Genomic DNA, 24,531 nt, shown 5'->3' on the forward strand with positions numbered 1-24,531 from the left:
TTTTTCGCTCAAGACGTATCTGCATCGATTATGCGAACCTGCGCGCAGACTTCGAAACTTCTTTATTAACGTTTTATGGTTTTTACAGGAGTGAAAATATTGCACGCAAATCGAAAGGATATTAAAAAGTAAGAAAAGAAGTTTCGTGTAATTTTTTTCTTTTTTTTTCTACGTGAAATCGAACGAGACTTCGGCAAGTAATTTTGATTAGATTGGAATATAAGTTGATCTTATAATAATAATAATAATTTCATGCCGTTGCGTAGTTTTATAATTTCTTAAAAGTTATTCTCGTGCATCGGGTTGTGAAGAAACGGAAATTGACGCGTTTACGATTTAGTTAAATCGCCGAAACCTACCAGCGTCGGAAATTATCGAAATATCGAATGGATTCTGGCGCGAGCGGCAAACTCTTCCAAACAAAGAAGAGTTTTCAGCTTTTATCGTCTCGTGTCACCCAGGTTCTATAATGAAAGCTACGTAGAGAAGGTGGTGTAAGCTATTGAAAGTGGAAAATTGAGTTATCGGCTTTTTACCTCGATTTCCACCGACGAATTTTATTTTAATAAACAATTCACGCACGATGCAACGAGTTAATTGTACGCCGAGAACTTTAATAATTTCCGTTTGACGCGACTGTTAAATAAAAAGTCTAAAAAAGAAAGAGAAATAGGAAATACGTCAAATACTTGGGGGAGGAGGAAAAAAAAAAAATTCGAGATTGTATAAATATGTCGGAGTTTCTGCGTGCAAATATTTGCCTTGCTCGGGCAGTTTCCCCGTTGAAGTTGAGAACGGAATGTCGCGAGTTTTCAGTAAAAACATAAGGGGTAATTTAATGAAAATTTCGTATGCGCTCTCTCTCAGCGCCGTATTTTACGTACCGATCGGCTCGTACCGAGCAGTACGTCAACGTTTATTTGTTTGCTCGAATGCCATTCGTATGGTCGTACGATAAAAGGAAATGACAAGAGTGCAAGTAGCTTTTGCCTCGCTGGATTTCCTTCGCGCGGGCATACAAACGCGCGCGCGCGCTTTCTCTCTGCCTGTATCTCCATTTCTTTCTCCATGTGCTACGTGTTCACCGCGCCGAGACTTCGTCGACTATCGCGAACAAATTCGGGGATGGACGTTTCGCTCCAATCCCCGTCTCGATTAATTTAAATTCACCATCGGGCGTACTTTGTGTCGCGGGTCCCCATCGCTTCCAGCTAACGTTAACGGAGTATTGCACACGGAGTAAGGATATTACGGTTAAGGGCTTTAATCCAGTAGCAGGGCTAAGAGCTTTAACCTCTTGACGGGTCGGAAGCCACCGCTACGCTCGGGCTTCAAGTGCCGCCCAAGTCACGAAGCTCACCTCGTTTTCCCCTGATAATGTGCTTTCTACGCTCGCGGTCTTCGTCGACACGTATGCTTTACCTCGGCTAAATAGCGGTACGTTCCTCTCTTTGAACGAAATTATGCGATTGTCTTTTCTGTGACGGCTGGGAATTCTTTCTTTTTTTTTTTTCTTCCCTTTTCCCCTCCCGGCAGCTTCAGATTATTTTACAATTTTTACGTCTACCCTGTTACAACGTTCCACGCTCGGCACACATTAACAAGCCCCCGTCTTTTGTTCTTCAGCGCGGCGTGGTTTTTGTATTCAAACGTAGTTTAAATTTAGAACTTAAAAGAATCACAGGTTGCACGGTCGGGCATTATACATGTACTCGTATATGTATATCTTTTTGCTGCTTTTTTTAATGCAAATTGAGATGTATGGAACGAGATGTGAAATGGTAACTTGGCGAAACGTCCAGCTTCCTCGATTTAAGCGTAGGAAAGAGGTAAAAGGGCGCTCGGGTAATTTGCTACGGATTAACAAGCTCGCGGCGTCCGCTGTTGCTTTTAATAAAAATCAGTAACACACTTGCGTCAGCGCCGTAACAACGAACGTCGATCTCTCTTTCTCTCCCTCTTTTTCCCTCCCCGTTTTTTAATTGCTCGCCTCTGGGATCAGCCGCTGGCGACCGACCCCGTTTTTTTTTCTTGTTTTTTTTTTTACTCTTCATCCCTCGTTCTCTTCCTGTCCGCGGAATCTCTGAATTTGACAGGGGCAGTGTGTCATCGTCGGACAGTTTACACGCCGTGGAGAGAGTCGAACGGCCGTGTACACGTATATATATATACATATATATAGATATATATATTTCATGTAATATAACGGATTACGATGCGTACGCGATACGCAGTGCCAATGGCGGCGTCGGTCCATATGAAGGAAATTACACGACCACTAGAACGAACTTCGCATCATATCGCAGCGGCGCGTGCGGAATTTATTTCATACGCGGCGTGTATGTTGCCCACCCCCCGGCTCAGTTTTATGACTGCGGCTTGGCACCCTCGAAAAACCTGCCTTTTATTACGTCTATACCGTCGCGAACCCTCCGTTCGAATCTCTCTTGTTACCGAACACGCAACTGCATTTCGATCGCGGCGCGTTGGGTTTGCGGAGATGCCGAGAATGTAAAGGATGCTCGTTGTTCAAGCAGCAACGATGTGGCTTTGTGCGATGATCACGCACAGAGATCGGGTTAGGGTCGATCGGGCTGAATTTACATTCGGATTAGTTAGCTTAATACCGCAGTTAGAATAAGTGGAATTACATTGTTTAGACGAGGTATGCGTGATTACTCTAATTCCCGATTTGCAGCTCGCTCACGGGAAACTCTCGGGGGACTCTCCGCAACGAGGAGAAGAAAAATGAGCATTTGCAAAAAACCTCGCAATTGGATTTACTTTATCGCGGTTCGCTCGTTCTTTCCGTATCGCTATAAAAAATAAGCGAGAGCCCGGCCGGATCTCGCGAAGTTTATACCTCAAATTCAATGCACGTTGCGCTCGTACGTAGCCGGTACGAGTCTTAAGAGACTCTCGAGTGTCCGGGAAACGCGCCCGAAGTAGCAGGTGTAGGATATCGCAAAACTGCAGGGGGGGGAGTATTGCATTCGGTCGTTTCAATAACGGCCTGACTTCGTTGCGCGGGGAATCTTGCTTATTAAATCACTGCAGTTCAACTTTGCATATTACAAGCAAGGCCGGGCCCGATTTATACGCCGGTAATATCGCGTAAAAGTTTCCACGAAACCGGGAATCGCACCCTACCGTATTCGCTGGACATTCACGACGTCGCGCTAATCGCGCTCGAATCGATATATCCAGCCAAGAATACGCGATCTCGCAGCCCGATACAAACGCGCGCGTTAGAACTAATAACCAACTTCTGCTGCCGCAGAATATGTATCTGCCACAGAGTATAGTCTTGCGAAACTATCCGTGACAGTCGGCCGAAACCACATTGGCGGTTTGGTCCCGGAATTTTGGGACTATCTATACGTATATCCGGCGCATATCTCTCTTGCTGCTACATTCGCATTAAATTTTTCGGAACCGATAGGTTACTCGATTCAACGATCAAATGTAAAATTCCAATTTTCTTCGCAAGCTACGGTCTTATCTTAATTTTATTTTTTTTTATTTTATATTATCGTAAATGGAATTTTCTTAAGACTTTTCAGAAGGAGCCAAAAGTATTAAATAAGGTTTCTTTAAGAATAAATTAGTTTATGTCCTGAGAGGTATAAAAAGCTTTATCTAATAAATTCTTATCCTCTTATCTTGAAATATAATGGACTAGAATAACCCGGAAATAATAAATTTCAAAATAATCGAATATCTTGATAGTTGCTTCAACGTGCGTTAATTATATATCTTAAAAAAAAAAGTAAAAAAAAATTGCAAATAATACACGATACGTGCGCGAGAGGATAGCAAAACTTTTCCGATAAGTTATCTACTTTCGCGTCTAATTGCAGCTTATTCGGTTGAATCAAAATCGAATCTGGTGATTGCATTCTGCGCTCACTTCTACACCGCTGGTTGCAGTGTCGGTAATTCATCGCACTTAGGCAGAGCGTGGTTTCGACGCTGGTCTTGGAACCAATAACAAACTCCGGAAACTACGATGCAGCCGACGAAACGATCGAGCGAGCGACCGACCGACCTCGCAAAACTGTCTGCGGCAGTTGGCTGACCCGGGTCGGCGCGGATGCAGTTTTGGGAATCTTCATTTACGGCTCGCGGCAGTAGTTTAATCTCTCTTTCTCTCTCTAGCAATAGAAAGTCGTCCTGTAAAAGCGCGACGCGACGACGACGGCGGCAGGGCGAGAACGGGTGAACCGAAGGCAGCATCGGGGGTGGTGAACGACGCGCAACCGGGGATAGGTAGGTAGGTAGGTCGGAATCGCGCGCGGCGAGAACCTACAGACGTCAGAGTAAATGCAATTACCCTGCACCCTATGTAGCAAACTAAGTTAAACTTGTGACCGGGGCTTGGCCCAAACTGTTTGCATTATGTATCCGTGGTCCCGGCCTTATGTGCCACATGCTGCACGCCCGTTACAGCCGCATCCTCTTTCTGTCTGCCTAGCGCTCGCTGGCACACGTACGCGGGGTCCACGAACACGCCGCCACCGCCCGCCGTTGTACGTACAGACATCCCCGTCGTACGTCGCGCCACGATCGCGACTGTATGCTGTATCTCCGACAAACGTGCGCCCGTGAGATATTGTCATTGTGTGCGCGTTCTATACGTGTGTACGTGCGCCAAAGAGCGGCGGGCAGAGTACAGAATTCGATCGAGATGTACCGCGCCACGATGAAACTTCGGCAACTCCTCTTCAGCTTGCGCGCGACCGCTATCAACTTTAGTCAACCGGGGATCGTCTCACTAACACCGGCGCCGTCCCGTCGTCGCCGTCGCAAGGACAAGATTTACCACTTAAGCCGAGCTATTCTTTCACGGGGAAGAATCTACCGAAAGGGACCAAAGTATAAAGGGCGCGAGCAATCGATGGTCGAACGAGAGGCCTTGCGACGCTCGCTTTATCCCCCTCGCTTTTCTTTCTTTTTACGAATGGAAGCATTAAATTGCGAGAAGAGCACGCGACGAGCTTGGATGACGAACCGTTTCACGATGACTTCCGCTCGTCGAGGTGTCTTCGAGCATAATTTTCCCCGGGATGGACGCTTTACGTCCGCGATCTCGCGATAACGATGAAAGTGATTGGATTCGTAAAAAGTTCCCGAAGAGCTTTTACCTACTTGCGAGGAAGTAAAAAAAAAAAGAACATTTGTGACTGTATTAGCAAAAGGTACACGTTTGAATAAAATATATACAAACTTTGAAAGCGTTTTTTACTATCCTGTGATCTTTCGATTGAACATAATTCACGTAATTCCAAAAAAATTGCTCCGAATTTAAATATAAATAAACAAAAAATGACTTATTTATAAGTTTAAAAACTGATTGAGAATATATTTGAATGTTTTTACGTCGGCGACGGCGAGGTGAATCAATATTCGTCCGGTATATTGGCATAATTAAATATTGTCCACAGACAATTGTTGATATCCCCCACGCATAATTTGGTTATACGAGATTATCATTTTAATTGTCTCTTCCGTAATCAAGTTATCGAGCGAGATGAAAGGCTGTATCTGTTAATTTTAATCGGGACAGGGCTGAAATTCTGAAAATTAAGCGCTCGGATATCCTCTTTTCGATGTTTCCGGTGGCTCGAATCAACTTTTCTCTGATTATGCGAGTGAAAGTAAATTTCGCAGCTCTGTTTATCTCACGAAAATACGGCGCGCGTTTTGTAGCAATGCGCGGAATTCCATTGTTAGTTAATCCAGTTCGCTTTACTCGCCCGTGTATCGAACGCACTTTCTAACAAACACTCTAATACGTTAACAAAGCGCCGGTATAGCGTGCCATAAATTAAGCAATTTTGCCGTGTGCACGCCCGCGCACACACGGAGAAACTTCGTAATGGAAAATACATAGCAATACGTTTCACCGGGCGGAGCTTTCAAAGCTTCTACAAGTTTCAGTTGCATATTTTCCATTGGAAGAGTTATGGCGATTGCCTGGAACAATGCGCCACGTTATCGAACGCGCATTAACTCCGGTCCCGACTTCGTTCAACCTCGAATCGGAATTCTTTTTTTTTTTTCCTTCCTTCCCCGCCCCTCGCGACATTCTCGCGTATCAGCGGCAAGTTTCTCGTGTTCGGCCGGGCTTTGAAACGTTACGTCGATCTCGTTTTCGTTGCCCGTAACACGCGGGATCGTTCGCAAATTCGCCTATTAATTTTGCGCGGAGGCGCGCCCAGAATGTAACAAAACTTTAATGCGCTTTCGGTACAAAAGCCCCCCATTGCATTTTTACAGGGAGGGTACAACTTTTTAATTGAAAGAATCTCTACTCTCTGTCGATTCGTTTTAACGAGCTACGGGGTTTGACCTCGTTTATCTGATCGTATTAGCCCACACGATGATTGGTGATTCAACAGAGTTTCTCTTTTACGAATTACTCAAACGCGATTATTTTTTAAGGCCATTTTTAACAATAATGGGCAGCGAAAGTTATTTCTTTCGTCGTATAAATAATATTCAGCGATATTTCTACGATATAAAATATTTGCAAAACTGAAGGCGAATGAAAGTAAGTAATTTGAGAATAAATATTAAAAATGGAAAGTAAGGATTCGGATTCTACATTCCATATTGGTTATTAATTGTACTTCGGTTACTTTATTTTATAATTTTGTTTTTTTCGTTCAACCGATTGTAAAAGTAGAAAAATATCTCTGAAGTAATTAAACAAATCAGCCGAATAAAAAAGATTTAGTTATATTTTGCTACGATCAACAATAATTTCTATCTTTAAAAAGTGGCTAGTGGTGCTTTTCGACTTTCATTCTAACTCTCGCAAATATAATACATTTTACCGATGCGTTTTAACCGATACCGGGTCAATGTTCATTCAGTCAGGGAGATCTGTCAAAATTAAACAATTCCGCGAGCGCTATATTAAATATCGAATGTCACGAAGCTTTTTACACGCATACACGTACACGAAAAGAAAATGTTTCGATAACGCGTCGCGTATTCGTCGCGGTTTTAAGTTTCTCTTTTTCTGCTTCGCCTAGTTTATATTCGTGTTTCCGTCACCGGGATATTTTTCAATTATACAAAATTACCTTTGCAAAATGAGTAAAAAAAAAAAAAAGCGTCGAGTTTTTGTGAATCAGCTTGGCCTTCACTTTATCAAAAATTCCAAATCAGTAATTTTTAAATATTACATTACGTATCAAATTCTTTGTACAAAAGGACTGGAATACTTGGCGCTTTTTCCTTTATTTTTTGACAAAAGGTGGCTTTATCTAATTACTGAACTTACTTGTGAATTTTTCTGCCGTTCGATGCTTTCCAATCTCCGCTTCCTCTGCCTCCATTGTTCCCTGCGAATTCAACAATCGCGATTAGTCGTATGCTAATTACAATTACTATTTTAATTCACGACGATCACGCGGTACTTTGCGCGACAAGGGTTACAAATTGTAGGTGGAAATCTTTTTGTCCCTTTCATCGCAATTTATTTGAATAAACGGAAACGGTGCTGATCACGCAATTAATTAATTATATTTTTTTACGAGTGACAAAGCAAGCTTACCTGCAGGCTGCTTTGGCGTCGCCCGATGCCGTCCAGGCCGCCTCCTCCTCTCAGTCATCCTTGTTGCACACACACACACACACGCGCACTCGCGAATCTAACTACGTTTAATCGCGCGAGGAAGATACAACCTGAGATCGCGTTACGTCCCGTTGCACAAACTGCGGCGGCAAGCGTTATGGCTCGTTGCATAAACGCCGGCGATGACCGCTACTGCCGCGTGGCGCTCGCCATCAGTCGCTTTCTCAAGACGGTGAAGAATTCTGAACCTGACGCGAGCCTTTACGACGTACCTCATGCACGTTGTCTCGAACAGTCGTCGACAATCGTCGCGAGAAAGGAATGGCCTCGCAATGTCCGGCACAATGAGACGAGCGAGCACAGCTTTCGTCGCCCGTTGCCACGAAATCCACGACTGAATACACGACGAGCGAATTACCGTGTATGATACCGTGTTAAGAGAGGAGCTACTTCGTGTCTCCGTGAGTAGCGCTCGCGACTGACGACCAACATGGCCGCGCTGATGACGTAACGTTACGTGACTCTCGCGAGCGCCGAGCAGTCCGACAAGCAAACAATGGTATACGAGGAGTTCGCGGTCACGGTAATGTATCATCGTATAGAATCTCGTGAAATATTCACGGTGTTGTTCTCGCTGCTTGTCGCCACGGCCGCCGAAAGCACAGCGAGTGATTCAACAGCACCAATCGCGCAACAGATTCTCCCGAGCGACTGACCGTGTTTACAAAGTCATCACAACACAGGGGGTGGTCTAGGCGAGACACAGCGATGTTTTTCTGGCGACTTCGATGGTAACGTAAGGTTGTAGGTGAACGTTTCGATGCCAACGATAAAACTGAAAAGACAAAGCGGATTAGAAAAGGCATCTGAGCACACATTGAGCGATAATGGACCATGTGTAAGATGAATCATGATTTTTGATTCACATGAATAAAATTTTATTAAGGAGGACAGGTATGAATTAGACCAAGCGTTTGTAAAAACTCTTGAAAGTGTGAAAATAAAAATCACTAGCATTGGACGATTGAAAAAAATGTATATGTTAATAAAAGAATTAAATAAATCTCATATTCTTACAGATTAAAAAAAATTAATTTGAAATTAATTTCTTTTCTGCGAATATTTTAGTGAATCCCATTTTCCACCTAAAATAAATGAAGCTGAGATAGAGGAAAAGGTGAGAATGAGACATTGGGCAATGATGGACCACCTGTAAGGTGAATAAGGTCTCTTGATTCGCACAAGTAAAAATTCATTAAGGAGAACAAGTATGAATCAGACCAAGAGTGAGCTAAACACTCTTGGAAATGTGGAAATAAAAATCGCCAGCATTAGGACGATTTATAAAAAGGTATATGTAAATAAGGTACATAAATGAACTTGGTATTTTTATAGATTAAAAAAGAAATTAATTTTTAACTGATTTCTTTTCGTTGAATATTTTAGTGAGTCCCATTTTTCAGCTAAAATAAATGTGCCTTTTTGCCTCAACCGAGCGAGCAGCTTTCAATAATATTTTCGAACGGATTGTTTAAGAAGAGCGAGGAACGTGCGAGGAGGTTAACGAATAAGATAGAAAATTGCCGAGTCTGAAATCGTCCCAGTCGTCTTAACGATTCGTTCGTCGTCTACGAGGACGGGGTACTTGAGAACGTCGAAAGGGGTCCGCCTCTTTATATCAGGATTCAGATTATTCTATGCCGTGGCATTCCTCTCACCGTTAATTCAAATTACTTTGTAATTAAAAAGAATCGATTTCCGGCTTGCCGGCAATCGCAAAGACGAAAAAGGCCGACCGGCCGACTCCTCGAGAAAGCCAGAAAGGTAAAGAAAGAGGGATGAGGCATACTGGAGACTTTTCATCGACTTTCCGTTGATCCGTTATATACCTACCTCCTGTTTCCGCCGATTAAGTGCCTACAAGCATCCTTTCCTAACTTCGATTTAAATTAAGAAGTAGAATGAGAAATTTCGCAGACTCGGCCCAGCATAGATATTCTTGTCGCTTTAACAGAGTCGTTTAAGTGAATTATTTAAACAAAATTTATTTCAAACAGTATATTAATTTGCAAATTAATTGTGAATATTTTTTATGCAATGCGGTAATAATTAAAGCCATCGAATTTTATTAGATTCTTTTTTAAGCGTGCGTTGTATCAGGATTTAAATATATTTTTATTTATTAGACATAAAAATAATATTACGTTAATTATAATAAAACAATATGAAAAACTCGTAAAGAATCAAATAATGGAAAACCTGCGGAGCAAAGTATTTTTATAACACATCGCTTACACAGACAATAACGTGATTAATGAATCCTTTATTTATTTGCTCATCGCAAATATAGTTTCTGGGGAATCTTCGTAATAAATTTAGTTGCCGCAGAGCACTTAGCCGTCTTGATACGCTTTTGCTGCTTACAATTTACCTTCATGCAAATTCGCGCACATAATTCGGGTTTCTCCCATTCTTGCCATCGCGCGGCACGACAAAATGCCACGATGCTCGGCATTCCGAAATTAATTAACGCATATTAGACTAATGGTATCGTGCGAGATGTAAACGCAGACAAGGCTGGTGTGTCACACGTCGTGCCAAAAATTCAGAACAGCAATACATCCACCGAGGTAGAAGATATAAATGTCGTATTGCTTCCACGGCCACTGTAAGTTAATCGCAAAGCACGTTTTGGCAGAAAGTACACATATGCTATATATTAAACAAAAAATTTATCTTGCCGTCGAATAAATTTATCGGGTGAGCTACGTAACTGGAAAGGCCAACAGACATTTCAGACTACGACTTTATTCGGCTCTTTCGGAATTCATTCGTGACTTTGTCCATAGGTACGACGTCTCCGCGGAGGTTGAGTCGATAAATCAGTCGACGACGGTCGTGGCGTACACCCGGTGCGCGCCACTTCCGTTCCGACGGCGTTTTTTGCCCGGCACCCCGGGGTTCCTTCTTTTCGCCCCGCGTATTTCTACCGTTAAGCTGCTGAAATTTGTCGCTACAAGGTTTACACGTGCGCCCCGGAAATCGCGACTGACAGCGGGATCCTTAAAACTATGCTTTCGCGTAGTGCATAAAAATGTTTCGCGGAACGGCGCTTTCTGGGATTTACCCCGTCGCGCCCCGGCTTATTCCTGGCGCTCGTGTGTTTAACGCGGAGGGAAATATTTTGCGCTGTGCTTCCTATACATCCCTCCCCCTCCCCCCTTTTTTCTTTTCACATTTAATTCGCGAAGATTTTTTTTTTTAAGCGACGTACAATTTGCACTATCCGACGCCGGTCCCTTCAGTTGGAGCGGCAATTTAAATACGTAACGAGAGTCATTTGATAACGGTCTACGATTTTAATATTCATCGGTTAAACACTCCGATGGATTTGTCGCAATTATGACATCCGCGTTGAAAATCGATCGACCGAAGTGCGGCGTTCCGGAGATCGACGCTTCCGAATTGCCGCGGTTGTCGGCGTGCGACTCCGCGTTTCTGAATTTTCCGGACCAAGTTTTCTTGTGTCACGCAAAATCGTAAATCGTGCTTCTGCGGCAGAAGGTGAAGAAACGAAAGTATACGCGGGTACGTATTTTACGTTTATTCGATCGCGCGCCCGTTTGAATCATTCATGATCCCCCCCCCGCCGTCCGCGCTCGCCGACAGAAAACCCGGCTTTTTCTTATGTACGTTCCAATTTTCCAGAAAAGTTTCCGCGCGGTTTCCACCAACTTCTCCGCGAACTTCTCGTCAAGCGCTATTCATCGGTCGTCGCTCCCTCCTTGATAATTGTTAATCCGGGATTTCTCCCGCAAGGGGAGAATATTCTTGAGCGTTATCTTTTTAGCACTGATAACGCTCTGAACAAGACGAATGGCTTAGACAATTATTAGCGAATTAACAGGCTCCCTAATGCGATCTAACAATTTCTCAGAGCTGGCAGAGTAACGCGGTAGAGATATCTAAACTGGGAATAACGAAAAAAACACGCTCGAGCGTCGAGCGCGACGATTTTTTGTTTTGAGGTAGTTCGACTCGAGCTCGGCGAGCACATAAAAAAGAAATATAAATAGACCAGCTGGACGTTTCTGAGAATTCCGTGCGAGAAGGACAATGGTCAGTTGACGATCGAACCTATCGGCCGTCTCACTTCCGTCATGCGGTTCTCTCTTTTCCTCTAAGGGCCGAGATCTTCGCTCCGCGTCTTACGCGTATTTTCGATCGCGGATAGGAAATCTCGCACGCGAATAAGTGTCGACGTCGATCGACTCGGGAACGGGCGATCATTTTCTGCACGCCTGAATCATCTCGCTTGTCGTTCCGTGCTTCTTTTCGTGCGTCGAAAAAGTGCTACGGAACGACAAAATTACGTAGCAGGCGCAGCGCGAGAAGGACAGCGCGACGATCGGACATATTGCTGTCTCACTTTTTTTACGCGGTTCTCTCTTTCCCTCCAAGGGTCGAGATCTCTAACGGCCATCTTAGTCTAGTCGCGGAGGCTCGAGCGTGAGGACGCGTTAAAAAATCGCTCCGCGACTTACGCGTATTTTCGACCGCGGATAGGAAGTCTCGCACGCGAATAAGTATCGACGTCGTTGACGCGAGGACGGACAATCATTTTTTGCATTCGTATGCTGTTCCACGCATCGTTTGTGCTCCGTTTCGTGCGCCGAAAAAGTGCTTCGGAACGGTAAGGTTACGTAGGCGGGTGGAGCGCGCGAAGCGTCCGACGTGAATTGCGCCACGCGTCTGACGTCACCGACCTGCTTCACGCGCCATCTTCTTCAGCGACGTTCAGCGGATTCCGGCGACCGCCATATCAGAGCGTCAGATCTACACCTCGCCCATCTTCTTCGTCGCAAGCAGAGGTTCTCATCTAATTTCGAGCTGGTGGAAGGAGCTTGAGGAATATAAAGTACGCGGCGAACATTTCGTGTCGCGACTCGTCTTACTTGCCGCTTAACGCAGATTCTCAACGTCGTTTCTTGTCAAGATCGAGGACTATTCGAAGGAAGACCCGACGGAATAAAGAACGCTACGAATATCGAGGTGGTAAATTTCTACAGTAAATAATCGCTCGTCGCGCTTCATAATTTTAATCGCAATAAATCGCCGCGATAATCTACCGTCGTTCGTCTTACGGTCGTTCGTCTCTCGAGTGATAGTGTTAATGAGAGTGATTGAGATTATAAAAAAAAACAAAAAGCAGAGCAGTGTAATATAGTGCCCAGCGATTTAAAGTGCTACAACACGTAAGGATTAATCCATGCGGAATACTGCCCCGAAAGGAAGGAAGGAAGGAAGGATGTCGAACGCCATCGGCCATGGATCCCTCAATTATATGTAATTACCCTAAAGAAATTAATATAATTAATTAATATCCAAATCTAATGATGTGCGCGCTCTGTATTCTCTAATATAATTATAAGTTCGTTGCTTTCTGAATTAAATTAATAATTTTAATTATAATCGTTCATAAATAATATAAAATTCTATAAAATAAAACATGACTAAAAGTAGTTTTACGACAGCGCGTAATAAGACGTTGGCCAATTAATTGCATTAAAAATTTAGGATTCTCCAAGAAAAGAAAAAAAAAAAAAAATTACGTTACACATATATTCCGGAATAACTGTGCACGAAATTGGTACTCGTTAAAACTTTATTTTTGCCAATTCACGTTCGCTATTTTTACCGTACCACTTCTACATAAAACGACTGCCGTTCGTAATTATGATTAATTTCCGCGTTCGTACTCGCGATCCAAACCAGCCGCACGGGCAAAGATAGCGCGAATCAAAATTCACAGAGGCGAGTATTTCGCTCGAATTCTCGCTTTGTTATTTTTAGCTCGAACTGCTTATATTTGCTAATAATTATTATACGTATATACGTGGATGCGCATTTTCACCGAACAATGCGGACCGAATGTCGCGCGAAATCGGTCATTACGCGTCGCTGGCTCGCTTAAACGCGATTCGCCGTCGTCGTCGATTCCCCTTTCGGATAAACCCGGATTCGCTGGATTAATGGATGTTGCGTTCCTACGGTGCCAGCATTCTCGCGCTAGCTATTGAATACCTGACATCTCAATCAATGTATCAATCCTTTGCAACTTCCCGTTGTCTCGCGAGATAACAGTTTTTTTTTTTTTTTTTTACCCCGAAAGGTATCAATCATCAGACCGCGTGTTTTATCGAAAACAATATAATAATATCGTGCTCTTGGAAGAATCTTGACGCAACTAAAAATAAATCAATCTTAAATTTTTACGTTTATACACGGATTTTCTATTTCACTCGCGCGAATTCGGGAGAGACGTTACTGCATCACGATAGAAAGTCTTAATAGAAAGTCGCATGAGACTTTTTATCGTATTCAATTTTAATAAGCGTATGATTAATTGTATCAACAAGCTGGAACAGTATCGTGCCACTTTTGTATCATCGATTTTACATGCTTTTATCGCTTAAGAGTTATATTTGTCGATTGCTTAATTTCGACGTCACTTGAAGCTAAAGGCAAATTGTATTATTGAGATCCATTGTGCATCTCACCGCGAAGAATTATTTAGAATTTAGTTCGAGGGCCCCATCAGCGTACAAATGTGGTCACTCGCCTATAGGATAAACCACCGACTATGCGACCGATAATCGGTGCATTACATTCGGTACATTTCGATCTATTCTACATTGATCCGTATTTAAAAGCCATTATTGTACGGAGGGACATTGTCACGCTGCTACAGTTAACGTATTTATTCACGCGGAATGCAAAGTCAATTCTCTGAGTTATGAAATTTTGCGTGAACTGCGAACGTAGGCAGCAAATATCGGAGACGTGTAAATCAAAATAATCCTTACAGATTATACAATTGGCATTATTCAATTTAACGTATTGACGAAACTGCGCTGACGACAGGCAACAAATAAGAAAAAAAAAAAAAAAACACACATATTTGCTTCTTTAATAATTATTTTTAAACGTCGTTGTAGTTAAAAGTATAGTTGATAAAAAAGTTTCTATCTTTTAATCACGATTTAAATACACCTTGTTCACCATCTTGAATAGAAGGTACAATGTTAATTAATTTAATTACGTGAGTTAACATTTATTTCGCATACGGGTTATTGCGTCTTTTAATTCGTAAAATGATATTTGACGTGACACCATAATTGCGTTGAGTAATTTTTTTTCAATTGTAATTAATATAACGGAGTTAAAATTTGCGCGCCAAAAAAAGTGGTGAATAAAGAAAATTTTAATTAAATTAAATTTGCATAAGGCGCATCTGCAGATACGGAGAACTGATTTATAATTCCCAAACGTGATTGCAAGTTGTCGGTAAACTCGATCTCGGTTGAGTCTTCTTGATGCGAAGTTGTTAAGTACAGTCTCCGCTGATGACGGAGCTTCCGGAAAAATATTCTGTATTCCGCGGAATCGACGTTGCGGCGAGTAATTCCCTTCGTACTGTGCACGCGCGCTTCGGCGCGCTAACTCGGGCCTGGTTTCTTCCGCGGGGCTCAAATCGACGAGAAATTCACCCGCCGCGGTACTTTCGCAGAAATCGCCGATAAAATGAGGCGAGTTTGAGCAACGGTAGCTCGTAGATCGGTTCTCGATAGGATCGATATGCCGGGAGATTACGGCTGCTTGCTTTCGGGAATATAAACTTGATTTACGCACTTGTAGAATCGGTTCACCGGGAACGTGGCAGTCATTTGTAAAGCCTCGAAACATCGAAACTGCTATCGAAAGCATCTTTACGGCCGTTGAGCTTTACGCGCTCGGCGAACGTCGCGGCAAATTATTTCGCCATCGGTCGTTTCCATCTCGCGTATGAAATCCGATCGCCCGGCCGAGAAGCGATTCACGGTGATATTTTACGCGCCCGCCCGTACGAACCCCTCGGCGATTTCACCGTTTGCCGTTTAGCGATCCCGATACGTTAATAACGCGACGATAACAACGATTTGGTGATCGAATTGCCGATTTCGTTGACGCGAGTCCCACGGCTCGCGACTCTCCCTGATGAGCATATTCACGAAATTGATTCCCGTGTTTGAAATACGCATTCGTAACATTCGCAAACTAATCGTAAGATAATTCAACATGCTCACTAGTAACCGCCGCGTGTAAACACCGCGGGATTGAGTTTAGCTCAGGCCGCGCATCTGGTATACGTCATCGGTTAACATCAATTCGCAGTAACGAAGCTGCCTCGATGTAACAGCAGATATTCGATGCTGCTCGAATTATTGTGGGTAGCATGTCGCGCTTTGACGCGAGTGGCATCATTCGAAACGATGAATACCATTCGGAAACAAAAGATTATATTAGTTAATTAAAAAAAAAAAAAGAGAAAAAAAGAGAGAGGGTTTTTCTACATAAAATGTAATCTCTTAATCGTAGAAATATTTACCTAGGCCGCGAATTTCATAATTTCACATTTTACATTTCTTAATTCAATACGAGAAATATGAAGCTTTGAACAACGGTGATGCACATCTTGGGAAATTTTACGCGAATTTCACATATTTGCACACGTTCGAGATATTTAATTATATTAACGTAATAATATAATAGAGTAATAATTAACGATATCGCGTATCTGTGCATTTGCACATGAGAGAATTTGCAAAATTCTACATTATAGGAGTAGCGTTTGCAGTTGCGAAATCAAATATCGTCAATTAAATACGGCTCAATATTTAATTTTGTTACAAAAGCGATACGGCACAATAATGCATACTCTTTCGCTTTACATTTTTTATAACGCTCGTCATTAGTTGCAGTAGCCGCCCGCGCGCGGAATCTGTCGGCGCATTGTTCATTAGCGGGTAATCCCCGATTGTAATCGATTTCGTTGTCACTTTTTATATGTTAATGGTTCGCCGCTTTCGGGGATGCTGAGATGAAATAATAACAGAGTAATACGTTGCCTGTACGCATTAATGGGGCTCGGAGCGCGTGTGCATTAATGATGAACTCGATTAACAGATACCGCTGGTCGCGAGGCACAAAACGGTGCTCCACGACTCGTCCCTAATTGCGAGCAAATATTGACGGTGTTAGTTGAAATAATAACCCGGGAAATCCTGTCGAATAACTCCGCCAGGAACGAAAAATTCTAATGTCACAGTTAACATATGAAAGCTCGTGTAATATGTACAGTTCGACGTGCTGGAAACATTCAATCGAGGGACGGACGTTTTGCCGTTTGATTCGCGAAACACGGGTAAACGATTGTTTTTAAACTTTAATCGATTTAATTCGCAATGGAAGCACCATTTAACACATTTATTTGAATGACGTTATAATTAATATCTTTACTTTGAAAATAAATACCTTCGGCGGACGAAGCGACGACTGCTTGAAAGCTAATTGACCTATAAAGTCACGAATGATACGCGACGATGATTAAAAGGGTGAAGATTAATTATTTTAATTATTAGATTTTTATGTATTGCGATACCATTTGGGCGAACGATGCCATTGATCGTATATTTTTTAATACCGGTATTTGATGTAGGTGATAAAGTTATAGATGATATAATATAATAATTAATAATTCCATTAATTTTGTTTTTAAACCGAATTGCATATCGCGTGGCCGGTTACACGGAGATGCGTTTTATAATTTCCGGCCGTTATCTGCGGTGCGCGCGGATCGTATGCAATGTTAAAGGGAATCCGCAAAAATTCAGAATTTATTTGCGCAACGTGGCCGCAACGTTGTCGCAAAGTAGGTGACCATAACGCGCGCAGTATCCCACGATTTGCCGATAGCTATGATCAGAGAGCGCCGCTTTGCCGTAATGACGGACAAATATTTAACGAGTCCCTGTTCGCCCTTACTGAGACGTAAAACGCGGTTTTCTCCGTCTCTATGAGATTGCGGGAGTTCAAAGTACTGTCGACGCTGCGCACGTGCATGCCGGTTGCACTGATGCGATTTAACTTTCAAGTAGGATAGAATTTTTTATCACGCGCAGGGAAAAGAAGTTGACGGACTTTGTCACGTGGCGAGAAAAATCGTGAGGAGAAAATGATTGTCGATAGATTGCGCAAAATTGTGCGAAACTGTATAACAGAACAGAAGAAATTTAATTTAGATTAATTGTATTATTCGAGTATATTTTTTATGCAAAATAAAATAGGGGGGTTTTTTTTTCTTTTTTAATATTTTTTTTATATTAATCTTTATACTCGTTAGACGATAAAGGCTATTGCTATCGACAACGCCGGCGATTGTATGACTATCGTGAATCAGAACAACAGAACGGCAATGCAATTCTGCAATTTCGCGAGCGATTCCAAAACATTAAATTTCAGTGAGACCGCGATCGTAAGAAGCGCAGGCGGGAGCATTTCCCGATGAAATAACATGTTTGCCAAGAACATTGAAACAGAACGGCGCACGGTTTGCTACTTTTTCGTTTCTTATTTCGTTAACCGAGTCATAACGGAGCACCCTGCTGTCGGGACGAACGTTCTTTCCGAAGCGCGGTCGGAAGAAGGTAGGATGCGGCTGCAGCTGCGAGAAATGATCATATCGCTTGTTTCACGCGCGGAATTATATCGGTCACGACGATTTCTTATCCCGGCGGTGGTCGCGGAGTTGTAGCGCCCGTGCAAACAAAGTAATCGCCACGTTTCCGTGGACCGTACGTGAGCTCCATTAAATCGCGCCGACGTTTATGGTCAAGGGGCTAATACACGCCGCCGTTTAATTTCGAAGTCCTGTACCAACCTCGCGCGGCTGTATGATTCCATATCTCGTTCTCTTGCGCGGCCAGACAAATGCGGACTACGCGATATCCAGTCGCACGCAAACACATTTTTTGAAATGAAACACAAAGAACATTGCAAGTTAAAAAAAAAAAAAAAATAGTAATAATCAGTATATGATTAAAAATATGGCGTAACAATTTTTTTATCACAGATAAAAAATACTATATTATATACCTTTTAAATCCGTATATGCAAATTTGTTTAATGTTATTTTTGGTTATTTATTTAAGTCATTTTAAAAAAATTGGCGATTTTAGATGCTCGTAAATTTTAATCTTGAAGTAAAAATACCCTCTTTTTTTTTTTTTTCTAGATTTATATTTCTTGTGCACTTTAAACCAGAAAAGCTCGTACGGCGTGATAGCGGTAGTAAAATGTGTGTTAAGCGCGACGGCGATATTGTCGCAACTACGAGATCGCAGCGGCAGTGAATGGATTCGCGGATTTATGCTAATAAAAGTTTTCGAGTTGCGCTCGCATATTTATCGCGGGCGCACGGGATTTCAGTCGTTACTTTAAATCGCGTCGCAGGACTTTAAAGGGCGCGACTATTGTTTTCCGTAAAAAATACAGGGATCCGGACGTAGCCCGCGCAGTTCTTCACGGAAATAACATCGGCGCCGCGTCTTCGTCTCGCGGAATGTATGCATGAGAGTCTCAGGTGCATCTAAGACATTTTCCAGTCTGCTCGATACCGCCCGGGTAAATTTATAATCTAATTCCTTGCTCGCGTGCACTTCCTTTCCTAACATTAAATCCGTAACAATTGCAGCCACGGTCGTCTATTCAGGAAATAATCTTGGACGTCACTTATTTTCGAGTTCTATTACGCCAAGAAATTGCGGGTGCCAAATTGTTTAAATTTACTACCTTAGGCCGCGAAAATAATTAATTACCTCGCGGACTATAGGGCTAATAATTATAATAGATATATTATATGAACCTGCCTTTTTTAAAAATACATATTGCGAACAGCTCTATCACACACAGAGATATGAAAAAGTAACTTGCATAAGATTTACATTTTTTATTTCACCAAGTACACATAAAGTGTATATTTCGCGTTTTTATTTAAATTCTCTGAAGAGAATTTATTCTCGTGAAACTGTACTCGAGTTTTTTTTTTTTTTTTTTTTTTTTTTTTTTTTTAATCTAACCTAGTGTGATTACAACAGATTCAACTTTCACGTGGATTCGGGAAATTGCGTTAACCCCTTTACGCCAATAGTAGTCTTTCCATTATGACGGATAGACACGGATATATCGCTTTCACGTGATGTAAACCTGAACTCGTGGAAATTACACCGGTATCAATCCCTTTTCTGCAATAATACAGCAACAAGATATCCCTTCCGGTGAAGGTAGGGCCTTGGCGATTCGTAGGTCCCTTAATCGAGGCGCGATCGCGCCGCGGGTCATAGCGGGGCTTACGTACGCGTCCCATTGTTTGATCGATGAACGTCGATCATCGAGATTATGCTGGTTAGCTAATAATCGCTATTGGGCTAACCTACCGGCGTTACCTTCCATCGCGCAGAGCGGCGTATTTTCGGCTTCTCTCCCTCGCAATGACAGCGCTGGGCTGGGAATAAACCGCGTTACAATGCGCGCGCGATACCATTATTGACAGAGACATCCCGAATATTACTCCCGCGCTGCCTGTGCACACGCCATTCCCTCCGTTCGATCATATTCTTGGCGGGCGCGGGGCAATGCGGATCGTTGTGAAATTCGCGCTCGTACCCTGCGGCGAGAGAGCCTCGTCATTGTTACTCGCTGCGTTTTGTCTGTCCCTCTCGCTGCACCCTTTCTCTCTCTTCTCCACCTGCCTCTTCGCCCGCGATGCCGTTATTAGCCGCGCATTGCAAACTCGCCGGTTTCACCGCACGATTATCGCGACGCTAGCTCACTTTTGACCGGGCCCTGTTATCGTGCGTGCCACGCGTGTTGATTGATCGCCTGGCCTCGCTGATTAATCGGATGTCGCTTACTTGGAAAACTGTATAGCGTACGTTGAGTTACGAATCATTATGAGAATTGACAATGCGGCTAATGCATTTCAATGAATTCGGGTAGATAACGATTTGTTGTATCTAGGGCGATGTACGTGTAACATATTTAAAATTGCGTTGAGGTTTCTTTCTCAACGAAGTAAAATATTGATTTAAAGTATACTGTTAAAATATGAGCATGAATCTCTCGCTCTCTCCCTCTCTTTCTCTCTTTCATGATTATCTTCTTTTGTGAAAAAAATTATTACAATAATGTAACCGCGAGTAATACGTAAATGCGGGGTAGTTCGGGCTCCGAACGGGAAGTCTGGGAGTTGTTCGGGAATATTATTGAATCTAAGAACGTAATATGAAGCAGGCTGTACACATTACGGTGATCGAATCTGCTGTGTCTGCCGTACTTGCACGATAGTGGAATATTATGAAAAGAAAGGCTGATACACAGTTCGTGCATGGAACAACCGGCGCGATTCAAACGTAACTTCGAAGAATTCGTCCCGGCGGTGCGGCGAAAGGAAAATCGCGAAATACCATGCGATCGGACGCTTTATAAATTTCCTTTCGGCGACGCGACTCGGGAAGCTGTCTGTAATTTCTGGACTGGTTTCAACGAACCGATACGGTTTCGGTATCGACGGCATTCTCTCACCGTTTCAATCGGAATGGCCAACCACCGGGATTACAATCGCGACTTCGTCCTGTTTTCCGTTCCCCGTTCGTGTATTTTTCATAAATTCCACGGCGATCGCTGGCTGTTTATCAGTTTAACAAAACGCAGGCCACTCTCGACTTTTAGCCACGGCCGCGCAGACGAGTCGAGCTCCCACGGGTGATTGCCATCGACTCCAACTTCTCCGACGTTAATGATATTAGAGACGTGGCCTTTCGCTCCAGCGCGAAGCTATAACTTCATTCCCTTAACACAGCCGTTCTCAATTAATTTTCTATCTTCTATTCCGTAAGATCCGAGTAATTCTTATCTTTCACAATTAGTCTTCATCAGTCAGGAATATTAGAGCCTTAAATTCGATGAAAGAGCTTACATTTGTCTCTCAAGATTTTAATACACCGTCGATTAAATTTTAAACGCGAATGCCACCGAGGCAAATATTTATACAATGGGAATAAAAGAATTTGGTAACGGACAAAAATAAGTGGACTCTTTTTAGAAATGAAGCGACGGCATAGAGAGACGGGAAAGAGAGATACATACTTTCGTCGCTGGCATTCCGAGCTCTTTGAACTTTAAGAGATCGCGTCGTACTCACACACGCATATGCGTTCATGCCGCATGCAGCCTTTACAAGTGAATAGTTCAGGAAGTACCTACAAACTTTTGACTGACTCGACTTCCCTCCTCCCACCTCCCCCTTCTCGTTCAATTCCGGTCGTTGTAGCCGCGCCAGCCGGCAGCCAGCCTCGCTGGTCGTAAACGTACGAAAAATTGGTAAGAGTTAGCGGGAGGAAACAGGAATAAGATTCAGAGGCAGGAGACGCGGCGGAGAGGACGAAAGAATGTCGCCAGTCGGCTTCCTGGATCCCGCCTTAGTTGCTAGGTGCAGCTGAATAGCTGCATAACTCGTGCGAGTCGCGCGCGCACACAACGATGCATTTTCAGGATCATATGCATACGTAAAGGGCGGAAGAAGAAATAGGAGAAAGGGAGGTCGGACCGGGGGGGGTGGGTTAGCGGGTGGGTCGAGGGTCGACGCGACGGACCCCGTTCTTCGGCGAGACGATTCGGGAGAAGTTCTTTTCTCGCGAACTGCGACGAAAACTTTATTCCTCATGAATACATCGGGCGCCTTGTTTGCCGTAGAACGAACGAGTTGCGAGAGGGACCGATGTCGCGGGCCGACGGAGCTCGGTCATTAAAATTCAAGGGAGACCCTTGCCCGTTGCGAGCACCTCGATTTCATACTTCACGTTTAAGTTTGCTTGTCGAGCCTATGGGGACAGTGACGCCGAGCTGCGACGCGATATGCTTTTTTTTTTTATTTTTTTTCCCCCGTGAAAGGTAAAATAGACGACCGATGCGCGAGACACGTCGGCGAATAATTATGCAGCGTCACGCTTTGTTATTCATATTGTTACTCGGGTAACATTGATTGAACGAGATTTATGCAAGGGGAATAAAACGTCGTTTTAAATTGTTTAATGGCGAGGATTTGAAGACGAATCAACGTTCTCGGGATTATTTATAAAATAAAGATCGAGAGACGTAAAACTTTGAACATTATTTCAAACATAAATAATTCATTTATGAATCTTTTTAAATTTATCGCAAATTTTTTTTTACAATTAGAACGCCGTGAGCGTCAATATTTTATTTCGAACTTGAGATATCGAAGATAATCTGTGGCAATAACCTCCGCGGAAAGTTATTTATTAAAAATGAAACCCGCGAACAGCCGGGACGGTCGGGATTAGAGATGGAAATATCAAGCGCGTACGGAACGGGAGAGAATTAAATGTCGGCGAGAATAAAAAGCATCTCATATCTCCGAATTCTTACGACGCAACGCACGGGAGTCCAAAGGTAGACGACGGGGGGCTCTTGTAAAACCTCGGACACTCGGAGGATATTCCTTGCACGCGCCGGGGGCGAAATAAGGCTTATTAAAAAGAGGAAAGAGAGGAAAAATCCAATTTGTCCCCTCGAGTATTATTCCATGGAATTAAAGTTACGCCGCCGACGGCCTCTCGCCATCCCCAGAAATGAGAGACTCGCGTTTCATCGCTCGGCGCAGGAGAATAGACGCGGGAGTGGTTTTCGACCACCGTCCAGAACGCGCCTCACTATGAACTTAACGTAACGTTAACGCTCGTTAACACAAGCGTTAACAGGAATTTTTTTTTTTTAAGGCAAATTTCTAAAAAAACTCTTACCTTAACGATATACGTATACATACAAGCGCGAATATTTCTAGACGCGGCGAGATAACATCAACAGCGGTGAAAACTTTGCACTACGATAGGAAAAAAGTTCAGCGAGTTTTCAATGCGTTGGAAAGTTGAAGAAATTTTGAAATCTTTAGAGCACTTCGAAATAAAGAATTCACTCGTTTGTTCTCGTGCGTAATTTCTAATCGCCGGTTATACTTGGAAGTTATATGTATACATGCAGCGATAAGAGAGCGGGAGGGAATTATTATATATAGACGTTATACATATATACACTTGTATTTTCCCCACAATATCCACGAATCCGCCCTTATTCGACTTCGAGAGTAGCTCCTCTTAAGACAAAAGGTGTCTTAATTGGCAAAAGTCGTTCGAGCGAAAACCATTTATAAGAAATTAGTTAGGGGAGTGAACAGACTGCGTCTTACTGAAGTGTAGGTATGGCATATTGAGAGGAAATGCTTGGAAAGGAGAGAGGGGAAGGGTAACTTTATATGAATAAGGAGAATAGATGTAAGAAATGAAATGGGGTGGAATAATGGAAGAATACAATTGAACCTTTACATTTAGTGTGTTTTTTACTCACACTTTTCCGTGAATTTATTAACGATTTGATATTTATTGTAATTTTTCGTATTTGGTGATTATAACTTTTTCATATCCGATATACGTTATCAAAAACGTAAAGCAAAAGCGAGAAGTAGTTTCATATATTTTTAATTTTAATTATTAAAAATTTTAATTGTAGAATTTTTGTGTTTAATTTAAATAAGCGAAGGAACGTTTTAATTTTTATTAGCTGATCTTTTAATCTTTCTATACCATTTATCTTTGTATGTTCGTGATAATTTTTCGAAGCATCCGTGAATGTGGATTTATCCATGCATATTAATTTCCACAACAATTTTTAAAAAATTATGGGTAATATGAAAAGTTCACTGCGCATGATACCAGTGCTATTAAAAAAAAAATTTTAATTAAAAAATTGGAAGATTACATAGTAAATTTATGCTACTTATTTAAATATTATAATGTGCAAGATTTAATTTTTTTTTATTTTTGAATTTTGTTATTTGCTTCTCTCTGAATTTTATATAAATGTAATTTATAAAATATTTGTGCGCATTATTTAATCGAGAGCTTAGACGCGAAATATATTACGGCAAAATGGATCACTTAACTTAATATTCCAAGGATAGGATGTAATTGGACGAAACGCTTAGTTTGCGG

The 24,531-nt window shown here is 42.5% G+C and overlaps 2 protein-coding genes across 4 annotated transcripts in view; one reads left to right on the forward strand and one right to left on the reverse strand.

The window, feature by feature from the left end:
- Positions 1–7,704, reverse strand: part of Rcc1 (Regulator of chromosome condensation 1) — a 50,420-nt gene extending 42,716 nt beyond the window's left edge. Inside the window, exons 1-2 of the mRNA XM_070664372.1 lie at positions 7,565–7,704; positions 7,292–7,352 (exon numbers count right to left, since the gene is read on the reverse strand). The gene's annotated coding sequence lies outside the window, so the exon portion shown is untranslated. The remainder of the gene's footprint in view (positions 1–7,291; positions 7,353–7,564) is intronic.
- The window catches only part of LOC139107084 (kin of IRRE-like protein 3), a 138,518-nt gene that overhangs the window by 38,016 nt on the left and 75,971 nt on the right, over positions 1–24,531 (forward strand). Inside the window, exon 1 of one of the 3 annotated variants that reach the window (XM_070664361.1) lies at positions 7,919–12,931. The exons of the other annotated variants lie outside the window; for them this stretch is intronic. Within the exon in view, the coding sequence (XP_070520462.1) occupies positions 12,913–12,931 (19 nt within the window). The 5' untranslated portion in view covers positions 7,919–12,912. Of the gene's footprint in view, positions 1–7,918; positions 12,932–24,531 lie in introns of those variants that run through there. 3 annotated transcript variants of the gene reach the window in all.

This window comes from Cardiocondyla obscurior, linkage group LG12 (assembly GCF_019399895.1).
Source record: "Cardiocondyla obscurior isolate alpha-2009 linkage group LG12, Cobs3.1, whole genome shotgun sequence".
In the NCBI taxonomy this organism is placed as follows: Eukaryota; Metazoa; Arthropoda; class Insecta; order Hymenoptera; family Formicidae; genus Cardiocondyla; species Cardiocondyla obscurior.